Source organism: Octopus bimaculoides, chromosome 5 (assembly GCF_001194135.2).
Source record: "Octopus bimaculoides isolate UCB-OBI-ISO-001 chromosome 5, ASM119413v2, whole genome shotgun sequence".
In the NCBI taxonomy this organism is placed as follows: Eukaryota; Metazoa; Mollusca; class Cephalopoda; order Octopoda; family Octopodidae; genus Octopus; species Octopus bimaculoides.
The window spans coordinates 42865194-42892870 of NC_068985.1; the positions used below are offsets into that span (position 1 = coordinate 42865194).

The following is a 27677-nucleotide window of genomic DNA, read 5'->3' on the forward strand; positions in this document are numbered from 1 at the left end:
ACACACACATATATATATATATACACATACACACACACACATATATATATGAGAGAAAGAGAGAAGATACAGATGTAGATAGATGGCTACATTTATATAATTCATAGATATATACATAACAAAGCCAATAAAATACCTCTGGATATGTGAATGAGTGCATGTATATGATAGGAGTAGCTGTGTGGTAAGTAGCTTGCTTACCAACTACGTGGTCCTGGGTTCAGTCCCACTGCGTGGCACCTTGGGCAAGTGTCTTCTACTATAGTCTCGGGCCGACCAAAGCCTTGTGAGTGGATTTGGTAGATGGAAACTGGAAGAAGCCCGTCGTATATGTGTATATATGTATGTGTGTCTGTGTTTGTCCCCCCAACATCACTTGACAACCGATGCCAGTGTGTTTACGCCCCCATAACTTAGCGGTTTGGCAAAAGAGAATGATAGAATAAGTACTAGGCTTACAAAGAATAAGCTCTGGGGTTGATTTGCTCGACTAGTGGCGGTCCTCCAGCATGGCCACAGTCAAATGACTGAAACAAGTAAAAAAAAAAAGTATGTATGTATGTATGTGTGTGTATATATATATTCATTCATAGATGTGTGTGTGTGCAATGCATATATGTTTGTATAAGAATATTTGTACATTTGTTTCTTATGTAGCAGCCTTTACTTATCTATGTTATAACACACATACACATTAATATATTTAATCCACATACATTTTCATTTATTTGTATTCCCATGAGGCCTTGTAAAGCTTATTTTTAACTAAAAACCGAATGTCAGATGAAGAAAAGCTGAACACCATTTGTTTATATGTTAACAGTGAAATATATATATAGGTGAATTAACATCTGTGAATATATGTTCCTGGAGATGTTTAGGAAACTGGCATTAGTTAAAGACAGAAAAGATAATTTATTCATAAATATGACTAAACATTAACAGACGGGATATATCATACTGGCACCATCACTAATGGATTTCCCCTTTGCAGTTGTAGATGTCTTCTGTTCACAAAATTGCCCCACAGAGACTATCACAGCACAATGTGTTTAACTCTGCTTGTAAGGTTTTTAGACTGACTCATAGGTATACCAATGTCCTTACTTTGAAGTTGCTGCTGAAAAATACATTTTCATATTTACTAGTTCCTGATTATATATTTTTTTCATTTTATTTTTATTTCTTACATGAAAATTCAAGAGATTTGTGTTTTTCAATGAGATTTCAACATGACTAACAGATCATTTTACAAATGCTAAATTATATGTAAACTAACACAGTATTTGACAGATACTATAACCAGTTCTATTTTTATCTTTATAATAGACTAACAGATCAGTTAACAGATGTTATAACCAGTTCTAATTAATTCCATCTATACGATAAACTAACAGATTATTTTACAGATGTTATAACCAGTTCTAATCCTAGTTGTATTTATTTATTTATGTTATTCTGACTTTCACAGCTTTCATGAACAGAGACTCCAAGGGCATTTTCTAATGGAGGCATGACAACTTAATTTCCTTTAACAACACTCCACCACACACACACACACACACACACACACACACACACACACACACACTGCAGCAGCACTGTGCAATCTTCTCCCATTCCCTAAGCAAGTGAAACACTCAACTAAAAGCAATGCTAGTCCTAAAAATCTTTGATAATCTTTCATCTAAACCACATTTTCAAAACTACAAACCTAAGATTAGACAAGATGCAGTCTCCAAGAGATTGTGCCATAGAAATCTGCTGTTGCTATAAATACATCGTAAATGACTCTCTTTCTTTCTCTTCCTCTCTCTATTTCTTCCCCTCTTTCTCTAACTGTTCTGTTAGTGGTTTTAAACTACCCTGCCTCTTGGATTGTTCGTCATTAATTTTGTTCAGTGCCTGCTTTTCCAGGTTTTTCATGGCTTAGACAGGAGGTAATTAAAGCAGGATTTTTATAGCCAGATACTCTTTCTGTCAGCAACTCTGAACTGATTTTCAGGCAAAGGATTTTTTTCCACAGGAATTCAAAAGCACAGAGCTAGTGGATGGGTTATTGACAAAACATGTCAACAAAAATCATTGCTTACTAGCCAATGACATCACAAACAGTGATGTCATTGGCTTTCTGGCTTTAGATCAACATAGATTGCAAACATTCATACACACACACACACAGACACGCATATATACTTACATATACATACATAGATATTTTCAATGGGCTTCTTTCAGTTTTTGTCTACCAAATTCCCTTACAAAGCATTTATTACTATAGGGCTATAGTAGAAGTCATTTGCCCAAGATGCTGCACAGAAGGACTGAACTTGAAACTACATGGTTGAAAAGCAAGCTTCTTAATCCTGCAGCCATGCTTGTATCTATTATTTTCTTAACATAATATACTGAATGCCGTATACTCATGGAGGGTATACAAATTTGGCGACATTTACTCGGGATAGATTTGGTTTCACTGTCATTTTGATTTCAGCTGATAGTGCAGAATTTGGCTGTGACTAAGAAACTTGCTTCTCAAAACATGTAATCTTGGGTTCAGTCCCACCGCATGGCACCTTGGGCAAATGTCTTCTACTATAGCCTCAGGCTAACCAAGGCCTTGCGAGTGGATTTGGTAGATGGAAACTGAAAGAAGCCTGTTTTATTTATATATATATGTATATATATATATGTATATATATATATATATATATGCATGTATGTATATATTTGTGTCTGTTTGTCCCCCCACCATCACTTGACAACTGATGTTGAGTGTTTATGTCACTGTAACTTAGCGGTTTGGCAAAACAGACTGATAAAATAAGTACTGGGCTTACAAAGAATAAGTCCTGGGGTTGATTTGTTCGACTAAAGGTGGTGCCCCAGCATGGCTGCAGTCAAATTATTGAAAAAAACAAAAGAGTAAAAGAGTAAAAGAGTATATATATATATATATATTCATTTAATCATTATTTTTATCATTTAACATCCATTTTCCATGCTGACATGGGTTAGATGGTTTAACGGGAGTTGGTAAGGCTGGGACTGCACAAGGCTTCATAGTCTGTTCTGGCATAGTTTCTAAAGCTGGACGCCCTTCTGAACACCAACCACTTTACAGAATGTACTGGGTATTTTCCACGTGGCACCAGCACCAGTGCGTTTTATGTGGCATCAGCACACCATGTTATATATGACACCAGAACCAGCGCTTCTTGTGTGACACCAGCACTGGTATTAACAAAATAACATACGGATAGGCATGTTCTTCAAACTTTCATTTTATATTTAAAAAAATATTCAGACAGTGGATATTTCTAGAGAAAACTGGACTTGGTTTACCAGCTGATGATCAGAAACAAGTAACACTGAGTACTGGAAATCGGAGCCTTTCAGTTATACACACATCTGGGCAAGTGTCTTGTTCTATTGTGTCAGGCTGGGCAAGTGTTTTGTTCTATTGCATCAGGCTTGCCAATGTTTTGTGAGTAGAATTGATACAAGCTGTTTGGAAACCCACTGTGTGTGAGTATGTATGCATGTGTGCATGTGTGTGTAAGGTACAGGCATGGCTACACGGTTTAGAAGTTTGCTTCTGAAAGTTATGCCATTATGCTCTGTAGATCTGCATTTTCTAAAGTAGTGGAAATAAAATACCTTAGTTGTAATTGAAAAAGGTTGACATCCAAAAGACCATTCAGTTAAAAATAAGTAACTTATCCATCCTATTCCAGCATAGAAAAATGGATATATATTGAACTAATGAATATGCATATTTGACAGGTTTTTCACCTCTAAACAAGTTGGGAACCATGTTTCATTCATATGTTCCATTTTTTGTATAGTCTCTCTCACTGGATACCCTTTCTATCACCAGTCACTTTGCATAGGATACAGGATGCATTCTGTCATAGCAGATAGAGAAGTTGTCATGGTCCAACTAAGACTGAAGTGTAGTCCTATACCCTACATTGTCTCAGTCCGTGAAATTTCTCACTGAAAGACCATCGGTTAACCCAAACTTACAATAGAACTCTTGTACCCAGTATACTAAGGAACATGATTTTTATGCACAATATACATGCATGCGTGTATATATATGCATGCGTATGTGCACACGTGCGTGTGTGTGTGTGTGTATGAGAAAAATCCATTTTCGAGTTTTCATGGTGGAAAGGTAAACTGAGAACGCTGTTTTAAAGATTTTGAAAATCAAATATTGACAGAATGTTAATAATAGTCTTAGAGAGATATTGACCTAAAAAAAATCATTAATCTAGACAGAAAGAAGTGAAATATATGATAAAGTACAAGTTGTGTGTGTTATTTGTGTGCACATGATTTGTTTATGTGTGTGTGTGTGTGTGTGTGTGTGTGTGTGTGTGTGTAGCAGCAAAAGACTGACTCAACCAAAATATAAATATTAGTCATCTCTACTGAAGTATTGAGTACTCTTTCTTCTGATAGTCAATGCTAAATATATATATCTCTCTTTACACACACACACACACACACACACACACATACATACATATGTATTTGTAGACACTGGTACATAAATTATAAAGAAAGTGTGGTAAAAATAGACAGCCATAGACAGCCAAAGGCAGTGACATACCATAGAATCAGAGCTGGAGGAAATTAACATAGAATAGCATTTTCAAGGGGAAATAAAGAATGGTTCTACCTGGGTATTCTTTAACTAAATGATATAACATCTGCTGTCTCAGTGTGGCTGTGTGCATGCATGTGTGTAAGTGGTGTGTGGTTGTCTGTAGGGCTGTGTAATAATGATTGCGTGGGCGTGTGGGCATGTGTGTGGCGTATGTGTTATGTGCGGCTGTCTGAAGAGCCATTTAAGAAGGACTGTAAGTAGTGTGTGTGTGTGTGTGTGTGTGTGTGTGTGTCTGTGTGTGTGTGTGGTGTATGTATGTCTGTAGTGTGTTTGTATAGTATATGTGGTTATTTTGTGTGTAGCCATTTGTAGAACTGTTTAATAATAACTGTATGTGTGATGTTAAGTATGTTTGTATGTGTAGATGTGTATGCCTATGTGTGTTTGTAAGCAGTGTATGTGTATGCCTCAGTAAAGAGGTTCTATGGTTTGTGACTGCATAAACACATTACTCTGTGTGAATGTGTGCATATGCCTGTATATCTGTGTATATACATCATTATCATCATCCTCACTTTTAGATCTTTTCCATACTGACATGAGCAGTAAGAATTATCACAATCCAAGGCAGTTCTTATTTGAAGTTACTGCTCCTCTATAGAGGTTGGGAACCATGTTTTGTTCATTTGCTCCATTCTGGGTATAATTTCTCCGGCTGGATGCCCTTTCTATCACCATTCACTTCACATAGTGTACAGGAAGCATGGCAGATAGAAAGGTTGTCATGGTCCAACTAAGACTGAAGTGTTGTCTCTACCCTACATTGTCTAAGTTCATTTCCCCATGCATACACATCATCATCATCATTTAACGTCCATATTCCATGCTGGCATGGGTTAGACAGTTTGACAAGAATCCAATGAGTTAAGGATTGCATCGTGCAGTGGTTCTTAACAATTTTTTGCCTATGGACACCTTTGATTCCTCTTTAACTCTACTGAGCCCCCATGTTAAAAAAAAAGCTCCAAACACTTAAAGTTTCTATAATTAAATATTATTAGGAATTGTATAGAAAAACTTAAAATATTTTGTGTATTGTAGAAGTATAACCTTATTTACATAAATTTCAACAACAAAATCTTATGTGGACTCTCAAGGGCCATATGGAGCCCAGTTGAAAATCACTGCTCTAGTGTCTGCTTTGGCATGGTTTCTATGGTTGGATGCCCTCCCTTATGCCAACTACTTTACAGCACAGACTGGATGCTTTTTTCATGCCACTGACATGAGAGACATTGCTAGGTAGCTTTCAAAACTATGAAACCTGAAGAGGAGGTGGCTTTATCCTCGGCGATGAGGGGTAAGGTATAAAAAGAGGAGTGGGCAGAGCAGGTTCTTGCTGCAGAGGAGCTACATGGCTTCTCACATTTAGAGGAGAGAGTAAGGAAGAATCAGTAGTAGCAGAAAAGCAATAAATAATGGTGATGAGGTCACAGTTATGTTTTACTTGAATGAATGCAACAAGCTGGGTAGTCTGGGTTGTGATAGGTGAAGTACTAACTTTATCTAAATAATTGATTATACTCTACAATATTTTTAGGGTACTCCTTTACTTGTTTGTGAGACAAAAGTGTGTTTGTCTATGAGGCTCTGTGGTTAAGACACTTGCTTCCCAAATACATGATTTCAAGTTCAGTCCCACTGTATGACAAATTCTGTCTGACACATGCATGTTGTAGTTTTTAAATAATGCCACCCCACTGGCTAAGCAGGCAGGATGGTCAGCATTTTCCTTGAACAAAATGCCAGTCCATGATAGTGTTACCCATTTACATATGAGTGAACTGGGGCAACAGGAAATGAAATGTTTTGTTCAAGAATATAATGCACCACTGGTCTGGGAATCAAAGCCATGATCATGCAATTGTGAGTGCAACACCCTAACCACTAATCCACATGCCTTCTTTAATGTGTATATATGCAGGTGTATATATCTGTGTGTGTGTGTGTGTGTGTGTTTAGTTAGCATTTATTAACTGCTGAGAAAAGATTTGACTATAAGTACATGAGACAAATTTTGTAACATGCCATACAGTATAAGAATGAATACTACATTTCAATGAATTCATTCAGTCCAATACAATCTGGTTAGAAAATATGTGAAATCATGTCCTACAAAATATACACAAGTTCTGTAAGTGTGACAGCTAATATCAAAGATTACTGAAGTCACATTCGACCCATAGTGGTGATGGTGGTGGTGGTGGTGGTGGTGGTGATGAGTAAGAATGTTGGTAGAGTTGGCAATGATGTTGATGCTGGTATAGGTGGTGGTAGGTGCAGTAGTGTTGGTGGTGACGTTGGTGATGGATGATGTTAACAATGTTGTTACACTATTGCAAGGAGGTAATGGTAGGGGGCCCCGTTATCAAAGGAAGCTGGTAAGGATGATGAATAGGGGACAACGTTTACAGTATTTCCCCAGCTATTCCCTTGGTTTTTGTTGTTTTTTTAGCTGACATCTGTCAAAGCTTCAGTTTCCAGTAACCTCTTGTACTACTACCACTACTACTACTAATGCTACTACTACTACCACCACCATCACTACCACCACCATCACTACTACCACTACAACCCCACAACATGCCATTTTACTATAACTTCCACTACAACACATCACCTTACTATACTACACATACTATACCAAATTCTCTTTACTACAGCACACCATTTCACTACCACTACACCGAAACCATCTTTACTGCCACTAGACTTGGCTTCCCCCCCCCCTCTACCCTAGGTTTGATGTCAGCTGATACTGACTTGCTGAGTGGGAGGATGTCCTACCACATATCCCTTCCTTCACCACCAAACACAACCACCACCCCACCACAGCAGTAACCCATCTCTTCAACATATCACCAGATATGTTGACATAAGATATATGAGGGTCAGAAAGTGTCATCACCTGATGAATTAGTGTTGGTTAAACAGTGGATCAAACAAGTGCTCCCCCACTAACCATCCACACCTAGCAAAGGAAAAGAAAAACAGTTGAAAAGGTCCTTCCATCCTCCCACTCCCTCTAACTTGTGTTGTTGTTATTGTAATTTGTCAGCCAGTAGCAGAAAGAAGTTTAATGCTTTACTGACCACCACCACCACCACCACCACTGCTGCTGCCACTATCATCATTAACATCATCATCATCACCGTTTACCTACACAGTGATGCAGATTCCTACAGAGCAAAATACATATCTTGAAGAGGTGTAGGAAGAATCAACATCTTGAAAATTCCTGGTTCTTAAAGAAAATCTATATACATGTGTAAACTGTACACACACACACACACACACACACACATACACACACACACACACACAATCATACACCCATACACATATACACACACACACCCATATACAAACATACACACACACACCCATACACATATACACAGACCTATGCATACATCCATACACATTTACACACCCATACACCCATACACACACACAAATATATACATACACGCATATATACGTAGGCATACATACACACACACATACTGATACATACACCCATATACATACACACAAACATACACCCACACACATACACACAAACATATACACACACCCATACAAACATACACACACCCATACACAAACATACACACACACACACACCCATACACACAGACCCATGCATACATCCATACACATATACACACACATACACCCATATACACACACAAATATAAAAATTGCAAAGAAACTATATGAAATAATGATCATCAATTTGCCTGAAGAATACTCTATTTCTCATTTTGAACAAGGACCCAAAATAATTGAAATACACATCATCAAAAGAAAATATCCCTACTACAGAGATTAGATATTGTCATTAATGAAACTTTTGCAAACAAGAGAGCATCCAATCATCTTTTCCTGCCCAAAAGACTTTGTCACAGAAGTGGAAACTCTTGAAATTATTGAAAACGTGGTTTCAGATTCCGTCTCATTGCACAGCATCCTGGTCGAGGGTTTTCCACAATGACCCTGATCTGACCAATGCCTAGTGAATGAATTTGGTCAATAGAAAGTGTAAGAAAGCCTGGTACCTGGTGACCTGCTGGTGCTGGTGCCATGTAAAAAGCATCCGGTACACTCTGTAAACTGGTTGGCATTAAAAAGGACTTCAAGCTGTAGAAACCATGCCAAAACAGACAATGGAGTCTGGTGTGGCCCTTGGCCTTGCCAGACCCAACCCATGCCAGCATAGAAAACAGACATTAAGTGTTGAAGATAGGTGTGTGTGTGTGTGTGTGTGTGTGTGTGTGTGTTTGTGTTTGTTCCCCCTCTCATCACTTGGTTACTTGTGTTGCTTTGTTTTCTTTACATTCCTGAAACTTAACAGTTCAGCAAAAGAGATCAATAGATTAAATACTAGACTCCTAGACTAAAATAAAAAATTTGTTCAACTATCCCTTCAAGGCAATAACTCCAGCATGGCTGTCATCCAATGATTGAAACAAGTAAAAGACAAAAGGTAGGACTGTTAATTTGCAGAAACTGTTCTTTGCCATCTTTACTATTCCTCCAACTGCCAATGAAGAAGAGAACCTTTTCTGTGATGGGGGCTCTCTGTTACAAGTTTGAGTGACAGCACCAACAACAATATATGCTTCTTGAGACAATACTACCAATTTGATTGGAATACTTTTGAGTATTCGAGAAAAAATGTTTCATTCATAAATTGTTAGCTTTTCTACTTGAGCAGATATATACTTTAATGGAATAAATTTCTATGTTAATATTGTTAACTCATGTCCAAAACTCTGATAAATTAAAATTAAAAAAATAATGAAGATAAAGAGATTATAGCAATGTGAACAAAGGAAGTTAAGTAACCTTTATATATTTCAGAAGTGAATGGCTTAGAAGAGTAATCAACATGGCAAAATCTACATAGATTACATTTTTAAGTCAATCACTACTAATGATGGGCTTTTGCACATGAAATATATAAAATTCCTCTTTATGCATTGTTAGAAGCTCTCCATCTCCATTATTTGTTACTAGCAGAAAGACCACCCTCTGGACGAATTTCTGCTAGCCACTTGATAATATTTTCACATTTGATTCCTAATTCTAATAATTTTTATATTTTACGTCTAATTATTTCATTGTATAATAGTGCTCACTTGTTTAGTAAATATTCCTTTCGTTATTTTATCACAGTCATATTCATTTTTAAACAAACATCATGGAAGTCCAACCACAGAGGGAAAAGCAGTTTGTCAAGTTTTACCTTCCCCTCAAAGCAACATAGAGATTTCAATTCAGCAGCCCATCTATAAACCTTGCAGTGTCCGTGTGTGAGAGCGAGAACATTGCAAACAATGAATAAACTAACCATGAAATGAAAAAATCATATAACTTAAAGGGCATTACTACAGATGTATACACTCCCGACTTTGTTGCCTCATAACATCCAGAAAAATGGATACTTTTTAACAAAATGTTCTACAAATACCATTTAGATATTGTGACTTCAGAGTATATAGGGATTTATAGGAAATAATTTTTCTGAGAGGGTGGAGAAGGGAGTTTCGGAAAATTCACACGATCTGACTTTTTTCCCTCGTAACTTTCAGGAAGATGGACATCTTTTAATGAAAATTTATACAAAAACCCTTTCAAATGGCATAGATTATGATTATAAAGAAATTTGAGGGGGAAATTTTTTCAGGGATTTTCCCCATTTTTCTTAAGCCACAGCTTTCAAAATGACAGGGTTGGGGGAGGGGCATCTTTGTATGAAAAAGTTTTGAAAACTCTTTTTTTTACACCTCCCTCCTTCATTATCCCAGTCTGGACCTATATTGGCCATTCTTTTTTTTTTTGCACTTCAAAACCATGGGAAGAGCATTTCCAGTAAAAAAATTTAAAAACTTGATATTTTCAGAGGGAAAAGCGAGTGATTTAATGGCAATTTGGCTATTGTTTCTAGCACATCTAAAGACAACCCTCCTTGTTTCGTTATCACTCTTGCATGTATTAATGTTTTTCAATATTTTTTCCCTATAAATATGTTTATATGCTATAAAATATAAAATTTGAGAAATGAATTTTTTGCAACCCAACTCCCTGCCCCCAATTATTTCTGTTTAGAAATTAAAATGTTGAAGAGCCTGAGAAGGTCATTGCTGGCATTTATCCACAATGATTTTAAAAAATTACACAGATGTACTTGCATAGCAAGTGACTTGATCTGAGATCGTGTGCTGACACTAAAACAATTGCAGCATAGATGTTTGTAAGCCATTCAAGAACACACGAAAGACATTAGTTTCACAGCACTACTTAAATACAGAGGCCCTAATGCATCTACATAATGATATGAAGGAGAGGGTTAGTTTTTAAGGCTAGGGTTAAGGTGTCATTACACGTCCACACAGTGTACATTTAAAATGTTTTATACGTAACACCTGTATTTAAGCAGTACCGTTAAGGAATCTCTGTATTTAAGTATTACCAGTTTCACTTCAACATTAAAATTTCACCCGCCAAGGCTGACTTTGCCTTTCATCCTTTCGGGGGTCAATAAATTAAGTAACAGTTGCATACTGGGGTCGATCTAATCGACTGCCCCCCACCCTCCCCAAAAAATTTCAGGCCTTGTGCCTAGAAAAGAACATTAAAATTTCATTTATGTCAAAATATTTTCGTCGCTTTGAAACTGCAGCCTGTTCACAGACAAAACTTCACAAAAGTGATGCAGCACAAAGTTTTGTCAGTGAGCACACACACACACACACACACACATTCATTGCCTTTCATTTGTGTGTATGTATAGCTATGTGTGTGTGCGAGTGTGTATTGGTGTGTGTATGTGTTTCACTGTTGAAGTTGCTCATGCAACTTGTTTGTGTATATATATATTGCTTTCTTTTAGTACTTTTAGTAATAGTTACATACCTAATTAATAAGTAGCTTTCTCCATTATAGTATAGATTTTACTTCTGTACCATAATGCTTCAAGCAAAGTACAATGCTCAACAATAAGAGAGTAAAAAAACTGAAAGATGAAAATTGGAATCTGTTCTGTTCTTAGGAAGCTGGGATTCTTTTTTGCTTATTATTATTTTTTTTTTGTTGTTGTTTATTTGTTTGCTTTCCCAGGAATGATAAGTTCTGAGACATTGAGAATCCCTAGGGTTACTTTTCTTTTTAATGAAACAAAATATGTATTCCATTCATAAAACAATAGGTCAAGTGTCAGTTAAAAATAATATCTGTAAATAATGAAGTTTAAATATATTTTAAAGACTTAAGTTACTTACTCGTTTAAAAAACTCCCCAGCTGATTCACAAGTCTCTCCTTGTCCTAAAATAGAAGAAAACAAAGTGAGATTTTTATTTATTTGTCAATAAACAGGACCAAAATTTCTTATTGTTCAAGGATGAAATGAAAAGAAAATGTCTACAAATATTGACTGAATATAGTTACATACTCCTGTTCATAGATCTTTCTTCCTCATGAACTACTGCCAACACCACCACCATTTAGTATTGGGTCATCCCATAAATAATGTGGGGTTTTTTATACTTCTTTTACTTTTCAAAATTAAGATAAACAAAGTTCCTGTTTAATCTAAAATATACATTCCTTTTTTTGCAGTATTCTTCCATCTATCTGGTAGACTTGCAAGGCCCCTCTTCCAAAATTCACTTGTCCATGATGAAAAATACTCCTCCAGTACTGTTCTGACCTCATCTACAGAATTCATATTTTTTCTGTCCAAATGATTTTGAAGACTGCAGAATAAAGGATAATCAGATGGGGCAATGTCCAACGGATATGGTGGGTGGGGCACCGTTTCCCATTCAAACTGCTCCAGCCTTTGAAACGTTATCTTCGTTGTATGTGGCTGGGCATTAGACTCAGAAAGTTTGTGAGGAACCCATTGACCCAATTTGCTGACTTTTCCGATGGCACACAGGTGTTGATGAATGGTTGAATGACCAAATCTGAGCTTCTCTGCTAGTTCCTCAACAGTTACGATGAGATTTTGTTCCACCAAGGTTTGCAGGACGTCCTAGTCTACAAATCTACCAGGATAAGGCTTGTCTTCTAGGCTATAGTTTTTGGCTCGGAATTTCTGGAACCACTGTTAACACTGGCTTACACTTATTGTCTGATCCCTGTATCCTGCATTAATATTCTTTACACTTTCTGTTGCATTGTTGCCTTTATTGAACTCATAAAGCAAAATATGCCAAATAGGCTCCTTTGTCACTTCCATTATAGCATTGAAAAAAATAACTTAAAATCGAACTGCACTCTTCAAAATTTGCACTAAGAATAAGGCAAAGCAAAATTACTACCTGCTTTTATAGCAAATTGATGCAGGTAGTTTATCCCATCCACTTCCGACTTTTAGTGCATGCAATTGAAAAAAAAACCACATTTATGGGATGACCCAATAATAATGATAATGGTTTCAAATTTTGGTACAAGGCCAATAATACTAAAAGTAGATAACAGTGACCCCCAGTATTCTACTGGTACCTATTGTATTGACTCTGAAAAGATGAATGGTAAAGTTGACCTTGGTGGAATTTGAACTCAGAGCACAAAGAGTTGGAAGAAATGCCACTAAGCATTTTGTCCAACACACTAACAATTCTATCAACTACTTCTCTGTGGAAATAACACTGCTTAGTAATTGCTATTGCAGTTTTTAAAAATAATAAAATAAATAAATAGGCAAGGCAAAGTGTGTATCCAAAAGATAAGCTTAACTGAATGCCAACAACAACATAAAAATTGTGGTTTTTTGAAACTCTTTTAAAACTTTGAAAGGAGCCATGGTTACATGGTTAAGAAGTTTGTTTTATCAGCTATTTTTTTCAGCTATGTTTTTCAGTCCTGGGTTCCCTCTCACTTTGTGCATAACTGTATCCATGTTTGTGTTTATGAGTTTGACACACCACTGCTGATTAAAACTGGAGCATGACATTGATAATCATTGTGCTAGAATCTGTAACTCTAGATTATCTTAATTATCATATATTTTAGCCCCTATCCCCATCCTGCCTCCACACACACAGATCTAGTCATAAATCCTGCATCAACTCAATAATAAACAGCAGTTAAGAAAATATTAATTGAGCAATTTTGTTGTTTTAATTGCATTCGCTGAACTGAGTTTCTCTGAGCTTCACTTGTACAATGAGCTTCCCTAAAACAATGTTTATAAAACTTGGCCACCATATTAATTGTAAAAAAGTCAACATTGACATATCTAACATAGCAAGTTAAAAAAGTTTAATTAACTGAAACTATAGTAGTAATGAAAAGGGAAATATTAATCTTAATCAATAATTCTGTCAAAAAACAAAAAACAAAAAAAGCAAAGGAGATAACTCTGGAATTTCAATTGAATCTCTGATAATGGGGTAACAACTCTGAACATGTTTCAGTTTTATAAAAACTCACTAGTGAGGTATAATGTAACTATTACTACTAGATTTTTAAATGACTGGGAAAAACATAGGTTTTTAATGAATGAGTAACTATTTTACATGGGTTTCTGAAACAGTGCTCCTGATTCCTGTAACAATCTGGCTTAGTCTAGCCTAGTGTATCTTAACAGCAAGGATTTAAAATATGCTGATGGTTTAAATATTTATGCACCGTACAAAGAAATGCTTAAAGCCGAACATGAAACCACATGACTGGGAAGTGAACTTCTTAACCACACAGCCATGCCTGCACCAAAATTAGATTTTTAAAATTGCACATCAAGATCAGTAGTTGTAAAGTTTTTTGGAATAGTCAATATAAATTTTCATGTCAACTAAATATATAAACCACTAAATTAAGTTTTATAAGATACAACAGAAGATAACAAGTGATCTTGTCAATAGGGTATTTGTGACTCATGGGTTCTTATGTTCAAAGTTTCAGAAGTTAATATAACAGCTAATTCATGCAGTGAAAGGAGTATAGAAATATACACTTTTTGCAGCTTACAAAGTGTGTGTGTGTAAGAGAGAGAGGGAATTGGCTTTGGGATTGAGAATGCACTTAGGTTTCAAAATAAATTGTAGTGTAAAAAACTTTCTTATAAAATTAAATTTAAAAGAAAGGAAATGCAGAGAAAAAGCTCATTTGCAATAAGTTTCATAGCAAAAAAAAAAAAAATTTTTAGTGTATTTTATTGCTTTGAAACTTTTTGCTGTGCATTTTCTTTCTCTAAATTTACACCTTATGTTTCATTTACCATTGGAGAAAAAAATAATAACTGTTGAAACCAGTGCAGTATTTTAATAAATATTTTAAAATTTAATAAAATTACAGTTAATTTTAAGACACAGGTGAATTTTCAACTTCAAAGCCAGTTCTCCTATATTCCCAGTTGTGTGGAAGTAAACATCTTTTTTCCTATATAATAATCAACTTTCAACTTCCATGTTCTATGCTGGCTATGGGCTGGATTATACGCCAACATGAAACATGGACATTAAATTATGATGATTATATATCTATATTTCATGTTATGTTAAGAGGTAATGCACAATACCAGAATTTTTAACAAGAGTCAAATATAACAGACTATTCCAAATCATTGTTAGAGTATCCATGTAAGTGGAGTGAAGACCAGTTAGTTTGTAGTTGTCTTAGTTGTAATAATGAAATCAAACCAAGTAGTGATATTTTGCAATCATTTGATACAGATGTTTCAGGTTTATGTAATAGCCAACTTAATGCTCTAAACACATATATATTACAACATTTGTGTCAATTTCTTCATACTTTTGAAATGCTTTACTGAGGGAGGTTTATGTAATGGATCCATTTCCCACTATATATTATGCAAGCCTGAAATGTATGTATTAAATGATTTCAAAATATCACTATTTGGTTTGACTTCATTATTACAACTATATACAGACATATAAAACATATATACCAGCACAGAACATGGACGTTAAATGATGAGAAGTGTGTGTGTGTGTGTGTGTGTGTGTGTGTGTGTGTGTGTGTGTGTGTGTGTGTGTGTGTGTGAAAATGCATTAATTAATCATGACATATAAAACCCATGTCACTATCAATACCAAACATGCTTTCTTTAAGACAGCATGTTCACTGTATATGCATAAATATTCTATTAAAAATAGCAATGAAAATACACTTTAAACATGTGTGCAGCTGACAAGTAGATATTCAGAAAATATATTTGCAGCCATAAAGAGAATCAGAAACAACTGCCATACTTTTTGCTTACTCTCGGAGTGGTTGGCATTAGGAAGGGCATCCAGCTGTAGAAACTCTGCCATCAGATTGGAGCCTGGTGTAGCCATCTGGTTTCACCAGTCCTCAGTCAAATCGTCCAACCCATGCTAGCATGGAAAGCGGACGTTAAACGACGATGATGATGATGATGATGATGTTCATTAAATAATGCATAAAGCTGCTGAAGGACAAACGGAAGGGTGAAAGATTCCTATTTGATAAACCAGTCAGTTATCTTCATCAAATTTCTATTCTTCATCCATTTAGAAACATAAGTGGTATCATGTGATAAAACAAGAATTAATGTTCTATTTTTTGGAATGTGAAAGCTAAACTGTCTCATCTCTTTATTTCTATGATAATTCACTGACATCTAAGCATCGTCTTAAAGTTGTTTCCTACTTTGACAAAGAGTACAAATATTTTTTTTGCTCCTTAATGATCTTAGTGAGCAGGAAGTGAATGTGACCATTATCTTCATAATCCTCCCAACATTGGTCACATTAATGAGGCTGATGTTTAACATCAACATTTATACACTAACATATCCAGTTTTATATTTTCTGTTTATAATTTTCCAACTATATCATTAATTATAGAACCAATACAGATCAGTTTCTAATTAATGTTGCTGATTATCCAAATTCTGATTTATAGGCTGTCCACCAATTTCTTTTGTAACCTACAGGTTGCCAGTTACTGCTGTGACATAAACACTTCCATGTCTTTTTTTTAATTATCTCCACATGTTAAGCTTAACACAATTAACTTAGATAATTTCAAAACATATTAAGATAATATTACTGTGATGGCTAATGAAATTATTTCAAATTATTACAGTATCCCATATAATATCTTACTTAAATTGCTAGTTATTTACAGAACATCAAAAGATTCTTCTAGTAGGGAATTTACAATAAAATTTATTAAATACATTAATGGTTCTTATAGATTCTAGACATTTAGAAGAAGGCAAAAATAACCTAAATGGATTTGAACTCAGAACATAAAAGTAACTAAATATAGTATAGTATCTAGAGCTATGTGTTTTCACTATTACTTCTTTCACCTTATTTTACTGTGGCCCAATGGAGAAATCCTTGAAATGGTCATTTAGAAATAGCTGTGAAATTCCCCTTAAATCAAACCCTACTGTCCTAAAACGGAAAGACATCTTGTTAAGCCAGCTTTACATAAAGTGTGTCTGAATAAAAGAGATGGTGGCCATAACAAAAATGCCTTTCTTTATGGATCTGTTTGATATTGACTAAGCTAGAGGGCTAAACAACAACAAAAGAAATCTTTAAAAGAATAAAAGAGTTTTTCAGCAAAAATGCCTGAAATCTTGTAGTTTTACCAAAGACTGAAAAAACAAAGAATTACTAATCTCTTAGTTTCACAAAAGCCCAAATTACAAAGAATTAGCTATGCCTTCTGGCTTTGCCAAAGATTGGGTAACCAAGAATTAATGATAACATTATCTACAATTATAATAAGTGGCTTTTACTATATATGTCAGTGTGAGTGTTTGTAAAATGTATATACATGTGAGTGAGTAAGCATGTACACGGTAAGAAAAGGGATAAATGAGAGTGAGAAGAGCAAAGGCGAGAAGGAATGAAAAGAGCAAGAAATAGGAATGAGAGAGTAGATATCAATTCCTGATATAGGATAAAAAAAAATATACAAAACAGATAGCATCAGTGGGCCAGTGATGACTATTAATAACTATATAGTCCTTATTTTATCTGTTATCACACACCTTAACTGTTTTTTCTGTTACTTCATCTAATATCACATGTTAACGATGTATGTTATTTTATCCAGGGCCCTATCCACTCCCACTGTACCCAACAGTGCAGAATTCAAAGGAAACTACTCTGGCAGCTCCACAGGGCCAGCCTATCTATACAAGAAATACATTTGTTTAGATAATCCAGAAATGAACACCAAGCCAGGTGCAGGTAGAAGATATTAACTGCAGAAATGCATACTGGATGAAAAGTGTAACGGAAAAAGAAATATGGTAGGAATGAGAAGATAAAGCATGAAGCATCTACACAAGAAACAATTTAAATTCTAAATCTAGCTTTTATCTATGTATGGATAAATAGATAGTTTAAGCTTTTTTTATTATTAATAATCTTGAGTTACTCTAACTTCTGCCAATATTATATAATTTTATATAAATAAATACCTTGCAGTTAAATGTTTCAATATCTCAGCATTTTTTCAATGTAATATACACCACACTTTCCTGCTCTGAGTCTTCTCAGATATAATTCATGGACATCAAATTTACACGCACAAATACACAGATATTTCCTTGTTACAGTGTAATTTTTAATGAATAATTGGACAGATGGACTGAGTTTCATGTTTTACCAAGTCTCAAACAAAACAAATCAATCAACCAAACTTATGTTTATATATGAAAGGAAAACTGTTGAAAAAGATGTGGCCATAAACAACAGAAAACCTTTTGATGAGTGAACGAGGGTGTAAAAGTTTGATATACGTCTGTGTATAGTTTCAGATTGCATTTTGAAGCATAGAAAAATATGAACTCTTTTTACAAAGTTGCTCAAATACAATAAAAGAAAATGCTATACATATTATATATATATATAATAATATAAATAATATATAGATATATGCATATATCCATACATATATGTACATCCCTACATCTACATGTATACATACATGCATATATGGGTACAGGACATAAAAAAAAAAAACGTTAAACACAATGAGAAACGAAAACAGAAAACGAACTTTTTCCAAACAACGAAAAAAACAAACAGAGAAACGAGACATGCAACATAAAGAGTATACCCCTTCATCAGTTGTCCCTGTTCCATTTACTCTACATTTCATGAAGCTCTAAACATAACAGCTCCTTATAGGAGGCTATATTGGAAATCCTTGTATTGATATTATTGATGAGGGCCTTAGAAAAAGGAGTGGCAATAAACTTACATTGATATGAGTTTTTCATTGGCATTCAGAAGATTTTATATAATTCATTGGTTAGATCTGTTAACATCCAGGAAGAACATCCAGGAAGTAGCTAACTTAATGGCTAAGGTTACGTTTAAGCCAAAATACTAAATGTATAGATAATTTTCTAATGTGCGTTCATGTGCACTACTTTTGTTACAGCTAACCCATCATCCCTGTAAAGTTCAAAGTTTATTATTGCTTGTATGTATGTATATATATATATATATATATATATGTAGGTAAATATAACTGAGATGTATAACCCCACAAAGTTGCTTATCTCTATGCTGTCATATAATCACATACCTGCATCAAAAGAATAAGTTAAGGCAAATTTCTCCCCCAGGCAGAAATTTCATTAAAAAGTAGTGTTTTTTTGTTTAGCATGCAGTAAGATCTCTGAATCATTATTAGCTATTTTTTATATTTCTTAGTAAATTATATAGTGAGGATTTAGATACTGAAAGGTCAACAATGTCAGATTGACTAAATCTAGGAATATACTTATTATAAATATTATTGAACCAGCTAATGACAGAGTGACTATTGTTCCATTGTTGTAGGTTTGGTGGTTTTTTTCCTAATGTTATCATTAAAGTTATTTAAAATTTTCTTATTTACTAATCATGTCTAGGACTTTGCTGAATTATTCAACCTTCATTTAGAGCTAGATGCCATGAATGATTATTTATATACCTGCCTGAAATAAAATGTTCTTTACATGTTTTTTTCCTCCACACAAGATAAATGATCTAAGCCCATATATATCATCATTATCATTGTTTTACCATCTACTTTTCCATGCTATATATTTTCACATATTTAGTCTAGACTTGGAGATACATAGATACTTACATATACATATATCTATAAATATTTACATTTACATAAACATATATACACGTCTAAACTCACAACATTCATACTAAAATAATATTTCATTTGATTTGTCTTTTGGGTTTTTTTTTCATTCTTTTGACCCCCACCCTATCATCTTCACTACTGACATCTAATAACAAATTTGTCTGTGATGATGAAGATGGCAAGAATATTAAGTATTGCAACATTTTAGTGATTAATAGCTGCATGTTATAATACCTCTTAGAAGAACTACAAAAAATACATTGGGCAGAATTCCAATAAATTATATAAATATATAAGTCCTTTTGGGAAAGATCTGGGAAGAGCAGGAAATAATATCAAAATTTGTCAAGAGACCAATATAGAATTCCTCAACACTATATTCTTAAATGAAGTATTTAACAGAAGGGCTCTGCCAAACCTACAAACATACCAAAAATTATCAAGATTTCTATTAACATCTTATAGCATAGATAAATACTCAAATGCACAATACTGTACTGAGGAGGTAGGCACCTCTATCGTTATGTGTCAAGGAGGGGTTGGAGATTACATTAGCTAATAGTAACACTAAAGGTAGTGAAATAGGGATTTACTGTACACAGCAAAAGAGTAGAACATTTTGAAATTACCAAACTGAGAAATACCAGAACTATAGGATAACAGTCACAGGGATAATACCCTGTGTCTTTCTGGGTCTCCCTCTTTTACCTGTTCCATCTACTTTCAGAGATCAGCACTTCTTTATGGAGCTGTCAGCGTCCATCCACATCACATGACCAAACCAGCAGTCTTCTCTTGCTTACTGCATCATTCTTCTCTAACCTTTGCATGTTCTCTGCATTCAGGGCCCACGTCTCACTACCATGTAAAATTGCTGTTTGTATGTATGCATGTTGAATTGCTGTCCATATTCATGCATGCTATCCATATCTACATATATTTTTTCTAACAGTGCTTGTATCAACAATATTTTTTTTGAGTACTGGATTATAGTAGCACATGGAACAATGAGGTACATGATAATTGGTTACATGATACACTCACCAGCCAGAAGACCATCCAATCAAGTATGCACAACACCTAAAACTATTACCTGGATCACATGTAATTATTCACCCTTCTGTAGAATGCACTGTACAACTCCCATGACTGTCAACTGAGCAGACTTACATGACCAGATAGATGTACATACACATACATACACACATACCAGAAATGCAGAAAGAACAAATACTGCTAGGTAATATATCAATATATATATATATATATATATATATATATATAAACACATACCAAAATAAAAAAAAATAAAAATAGATAGGACAGATATTTTCAAAGAGTCTGTAAAAACTATTTATGTATTGCACAAGGGAAACACAGCTTAATATGTTGGACTTAGTAACTTTTCAAGAGCGGGACAAGTTCAGTTACTCTCACTTATAACTGGTAAAACCAGATACAAAATATGTCTGCCTTATAATGTTAGCCTCACACACATACATCACAGCTATCTGTTCTAATATTTGATGGGTAGTGGGGGGGGGGGGGTGTAAGAGTGTATACCAGTTCATACTAATTAGCAAAACATTAATCAGCTGAAAGATATAGCTCCCGCTACTACCTCACCTGTAATTGATAAACCACAGGTATTGCTTTTAAGAAGATTCAAGCTGACCACAGCAACCTTATAAATTATATAAGTTCCCCAGTCACTGCTATTTATAGCAATGAACTGTACTTCCTCATCATAGTTACGTAACAAGGTGGACTTAGCTGCTGCTGAGAGAATTAAGTAGCTTGACCAGCAACATAACAGTAATGGAATACAAATAAGACAGACTTGAACTATTTGTTAAGAACTCCTTGAACTTGTAACCTTAGACGAGATGACACACAGATCTCCTTTTAATTATGGGTAATGAAGCAACAGTACTTGAGAAACAGACTGAAACAAACAAAACCGTAGAATTTCCCCAGATATTTTCACAACTGAGAGAGTAAGAACACTAAAGTCTATTGTTTACAGAATTACAAGCGGTGAAACAGCATACATTAGATCTACAGAGAGAAAATGAAGTGGTTACAAAATAAAATATAGTTAATAGAGAGAGTCAAGAAATTAATTCAGCTGAGCTGATTGATTTTTAGAGTCAAGTGGAGGAATAAAAAACAACAAACAAGTAATGTTAGCTAGATAAAAACCTTGTAGAGTAAATGTTTGTTTAAATGCCATATTTTTAGGGAAAAATTAGTCCCACTTTGTCAGAAGAATAGTTAGAATGGTGATCTAATAAGTGAATGGTCAAAACTTCACATCCTACAATAAAAGTTGTCCATACCAAAATATCGGAACTTACAAGCAGGATTAGGTTCCTGGAGCAGCTAGGAATGCAGTAAATCAAAATAAGAACTGACTTGCTTCATAACAACCTATCCAAAAAATACAAGCATTGATAAAGTGCACATAGAAATTATAGCAATAATGATTACACACACACACACACACACACACACACACTGAATTGAGTTATTCCTAAACTATGTAGTGCTTGTTATATGTTTTATGAATATCAATGCAGGTATGGTTATATGGTTACAAAGTTTGCTTTGCAACCACATAGATCCAGATTCACCCCCCACCCCCACCCCTGCTGTATGGGCTATGTCTTCTACCATAGCGATGAGTCAACCCACTGCAAGTGAAATTTGGTGGACATAAACTGCAATGGATGACAAATTCAGTGCATTTGAACAAAAAACACTATGTAGTATTTGGCTTTATATAGATCAATCAACATTGTGTTTAGTCCTCCTTTAAGGTGAATAAAGTAAGTATCAGGCAAAACAATGGTGATATATTTGACAAAAACCATTGAAAATGGTGCACCATTACAGCCACAGTTCAACACCTGAAAAGCAGTTATCTAGTTTCCAACAAGACTCTATCCTACATCACTATACAAAGTGTAATTTATATTAATATCTAATTTTTAGTTAAACTGTACCAACATTATCATGTAATATCTAAATGACATGAGTATCCAATCTGTAGCTAGACTTTACTGACATCACTATACAAATATTAAATGGTACCTCTTTAGTGTACAGTCTACTTGGCCACTTACACATTAGTGTGCAGTCTACCTAACCAGTTACACTTTAGTGTGCAATCTAACCATATCATTTAGCCTAACCCAACTCTAAACCCAAACTTCAACCCCTAACTTAACCATAAACTTTAACCCAAATCAGGTGATTTCACAGTATAGTCTACAGATACTGCAAAAAACAGCACACTAAAGTAGCACTGATTAAACTACATGGGTATCTAACTTCAAACTAGACTCTACCAAGATCCTTATACAAAGTCTATACCAAACCCTGAAATAATAAACCAAAAATCTACTAAATGCTGCTGAAATTACAGAGCTTCTTTGATAGAATCACAACAAAGTTTTGAAACTGTGTATTACATCTGTATTTTTGGATAAAGTGTTCAGAAGTTCATTTACTTCATGGTTCCAGAGCAATAAATAAATAAATAAATAAATAAATAAACATGAGTAAATAAAATATTTCTAATTCTCTCCTCCTCTCTCTTTTTTTTTTTTTTGCTTTTTGCAGATAATGTTGGCACGTCTTAAATAGTATTCTTGTTGCTCATATTTTTTCCATTCAACTCAAGACGTACACCTCCACAAAACACCTCAGAAAATTTATCTCAGTTTTGTTTCACTTCTTTTCATTGACAAGAGTGAAATATTTGGCATTTACTTATTTTATTTTCTCGTTAAGAATACACTCTTAGCAAATTCCTTAGTATTATACTTTTTTTATTTTTACATCTATACATTTCTATAACTGATGGGTTGTTTGGGTCTGCTAATTTTCAAATTTCTTAGTATTATAATTATTTTATTTTTGATCTATGCATTTTTATGTCTTGTGTTGATTGGGTCTATGTGTTGCTAACTTTTCAAATTCCTAACTGAAAGCATTTTTACAATCTGATTTTCTATCCTTATAAAACTATTTATGATTGGAGATTAATATTAATTTTCGTTGGATACACTAAATTAAGGGTAGTGATGTACTTTAACTAAATGGAAGACATGATCAAAATGATTAAGGGGCTAATCAACTGATCCCTACAGGATTAAACTTCACCACAATGAAAGAGTCTCTATAACATTGCTTAGCTTGCTAGAAATAGCAACCAAATCTCCCAATTATATCAAAAAGTGTACATTGGATAATCTAGAGACTCCTAAATGATATGCTGGTCATGGCTGGAATGTCTAATTATAGTGATCTTGGGTTAACCAACAGCAATAACAATTTTACTACAAAACAAGGTGTGTGTGTGTGTGTATTGTGTGTGTGTGTATATTGTGTGAGTGTGTGTGTATACACACACATATATATACACATAATAAAACATACAGATAAGATAAGAGAAGAAATGGATCAACATGTAACAATTAGATGTACATACACGTATTTAAATGTATACATATGTACACACACACACATATAACAAATATACAGAAGCATACATAATGCCTTAAATTAATGGTTAGAAACATACAAGCACACACACACACACACACACACACATGCTAAAATTAACAAATCCTTAAGCTTCTTTCAGCTTTATCATTTACTTATTTCATGTTTGTTTTCATACAATTCTCTTTTTTCCTTTACCTTTAATTAATAAAGATGTTGGAATCCATTTCAAAACATGAAAAAGGGTCACAGTAAGTGAATTAAATGAAGAAAAAGTTATCCAAGACCAACCACTCACACAAACAGCCATTCACCTCATAAAGTTATTTCACAGTTGAATAAACAAAGATATCAGATGACTTATGTTAACATGTTATTTATCAGGTGAGATCTTCGCTAATATATCCTGTCATCTGTTGGTCACGTGAACAACAGTTGCAATGGCTGCTAATTGAAATGGCTTATGTAGTTTGAACAGAATCTAAATTGTAGCCACTGAATGTATGAGAAGAAATACACAGGTTAATTCCAGATAACTATATTTGTTTATATCATAAGGAGAGAGACAGACAAACACACAAACAGATATGAATGTGGGCAAAGTTGTGGCATCAAATGAACTTGTTCAACCCAGTTTAGTAATTAGGAGGAGTGGAATAATCATCATCACACCACCACAACTACCAATCATCACCATAACAAGACCATTAGTATCACCACCACTACCACCACCACCACCATCAACGTCCATGACCACCATTATAAATGTCAGTATCACTACCATCATCTTCAGCAACAACAAGTGACATTACAAAATACAGAAAGTACAAAGTCCATAATCAGTGGATCATTAAATTTAGTAATTTCAGTTTCCAGGGCAAGAGGAGAGGAACAAGAACAAGTCCTTAAGTTACTTTATGAATTAAATCGTTATTAAACTTTTAACCCTTGAGAGGAATTTATTCCTTTTTTAATAAGGTTAAACTCTAAATCTTCATTAAACAATCAGATCTGATAAAATATCTACATCTGAGGCATTGTGGGTCAACAATAAAGGTTTGCATTTCTAAATTCAAGGTTTTAAGGCTCCCCATATAATTACCTTTTTTCTCGGGCCAGGTGAGAAGATGACAAACTGAATAAAAGAGAGGTGAGAATATGTGACGTTATGACTTCTTCAAGGACTTTATCAGCATAAATATATTTATACTGATATATTGTGTGTGTGTGGGGGTATGTGTGTGTGTGGAGGGAGGAGAAAAAGAATTATTATTATCACACCACCATCAATCAGCACCACCACTATCACCACTATCTTCAATGAAGAACCAAATCTGAGTCAAAGACTTATATAGTCTGGAAATAACCATTTACCATACACTTGCTCACTTCATGTCTCAAAAATGTTGCATTATTTGTCGAGGTTTAATATAGACAGGTTGGGTTTAGCATAGACAGACTGTGCTTAGCATAGATGGGCTGGATTTAACACAGGTAGGCAGCCAAAGATTAGGCTTCATACTATCAGAGCCATTGTTTTTTGATATTTGAATAGTCTACAAACCATGAAGTAGAGTGGTTATCTTTTTGCCAGCCAAGCCATCTATCTAAGGAAAATAATGTTATGAGCTTTATCCAGGAACACAACACAATACCAGTGAACCAACAGCAGAGCTTCTGCATAGTTACTTGATTTGTTAAAAATAGTAGCTTAATCTCACTCGAATCCCACCCAAATGTTGGGAAAAAAAATTGGAACAACATATATACTGTGTCTGCAAATAAGATGAGATATCCTGTTTTGCATGTCACTCCACAAAATTTAAGGACAATATAATTATCCTTATCTTCATTATTAATAATAATTACTATTATAATAGTGGTTTCAAGTTTTGGCACAGGGTCAGCAATTTCGGGGAAAGGAGTAAGTCAATTACATTGACCCCAGAGTTCAGTGTACTGAAAGGATGAAAGGCAAAGTCAACCTCAGTAGAATTTGAACTCAGAACGTAGACAGATGAAGTGCTATTAAGCATTAATAATAATTATTATTATTATTAGTAGTAGTAAAGACTACTACTACTGTTAAGACAGCAAGCTGGCAAAAATGTTAGAGCATTAGATAACAATTACTTGCAGTATTTGTTCTAGGTCTTTACATTCTGAGTTCAAATCTTGTTGAGGTCGGCTTTGCCTTTCATCCTTCTGAGATTGATAAAATTATATAACAGTCACGCAGAGAGGCCAATTTAATCTACTAAGACTGACCCCTACCTCCCAAAATACCTGTAGCTTTGTGTACATGTTATAAATTATCATTAAATCCTAGAAACAATGGAGCACCAGACAAAATAATTTGTACTATCTAGATATAAACTTTTATATTCTAAGTTCAAATCCTGCCAATCTAGGCAGTGAATCAGCAGATTTGTCAGACTCATGTAGAATGTATCATGATATTTGGACACTCTGTACTTTGAGTTGAAATCCTACTGGCCAACTTAGTCTTCCATACATTCAGAGTCTTTAAAAAGACGTACCAGTCTAGGAGAATAGATTGGTAGAAATGTAAGAACATTGAACTGGATGTCTTGAGGTATCTGTTTGGGCTCTTTCTAATTTGATAGACTTTGTTTGTCATCCAATTTAACCTGCGATACTGGGTGCTATTAACAGAGTTTACTTTGCTGCAAGTATTCAAACTAGGTCTCCAGTTTGAGGATACTGTCCTTCCTTCTTCTCTGCCATCAGTCTTAGAGGTTTGGAAAGAGTTATAAGTGCTAACTAAAAGATGAAAAAATAAATGTTGTATTTATTCAACCCCTCCAAAATTTCTAGCTTTGTGCCTACAATAGAAAGGATTACTATTAAAGGCAGTGAGCTGGCAGGATAGTCAGTGTGCTTTGTGAAATGCTTAATAGCATTTCTTTTGACTCTTTATCTCCTGAGTTAAAATTCTGCTGGAGCCAACTTTACTTTGGGATCAATAAGTAAGTACCGGTTAAATACTGAGGTTGATGTAATCGACTTACCACCTCCCCTAACAAACTGCTGGCCTTATGCCAAAATTAGAAAGGATTATTATTATTATTATTGTTCAGTAGTTTTATTTTTATAACGTGCTTTCACTTCACTACCGAGCGCAGCTCTGTGCGCCTTGGGTATGTGCTGTGGTTTGCTGTGGTGCTCTTATGGTTACTGTATTGAAAGTGTTTTGCGTAGGATGTGTGCTGTGCCCAATAGTGCAATTTTCTGTATGTTATATATATTTGTAAGTCCTGGTGTTTTTGTTATGTATTTGTCTGAATATTTTTTTATTATACCTAAGGCACCTACTATAATAGGAATTGTTTCTGTTTTTAGATTCCACATTCG

General features: G+C 34.6%; 1 protein-coding gene and 1 long non-coding RNA gene across 8 annotated transcripts in view; one reads left to right on the forward strand and one right to left on the reverse strand.

Moving 5' to 3' along the window:
• Positions 1-27677, reverse strand: part of LOC106878747 (protein bicaudal C homolog 1-B) — a 245189-nt gene that overhangs the window by 63597 nt on the left and 153915 nt on the right. For all 7 annotated transcript variants that reach the window (XM_052968361.1, XM_052968360.1, XM_052968362.1 and 4 more), the window contains one exon: positions 11965-12008. In XM_052968361.1, the coding sequence (XP_052824321.1) occupies positions 11965-12008 (44 nt within the window). The remainder of the gene's footprint in view (positions 1-11964; positions 12009-27677) is intronic.
• LOC128247919 (uncharacterized) lies at positions 14878-18136 on the forward strand. The gene is made up of 2 exons (XR_008264262.1): positions 14878-15516; positions 17751-18136. It is a non-coding gene; the product is annotated as an uncharacterized LOC128247919 (long non-coding RNA).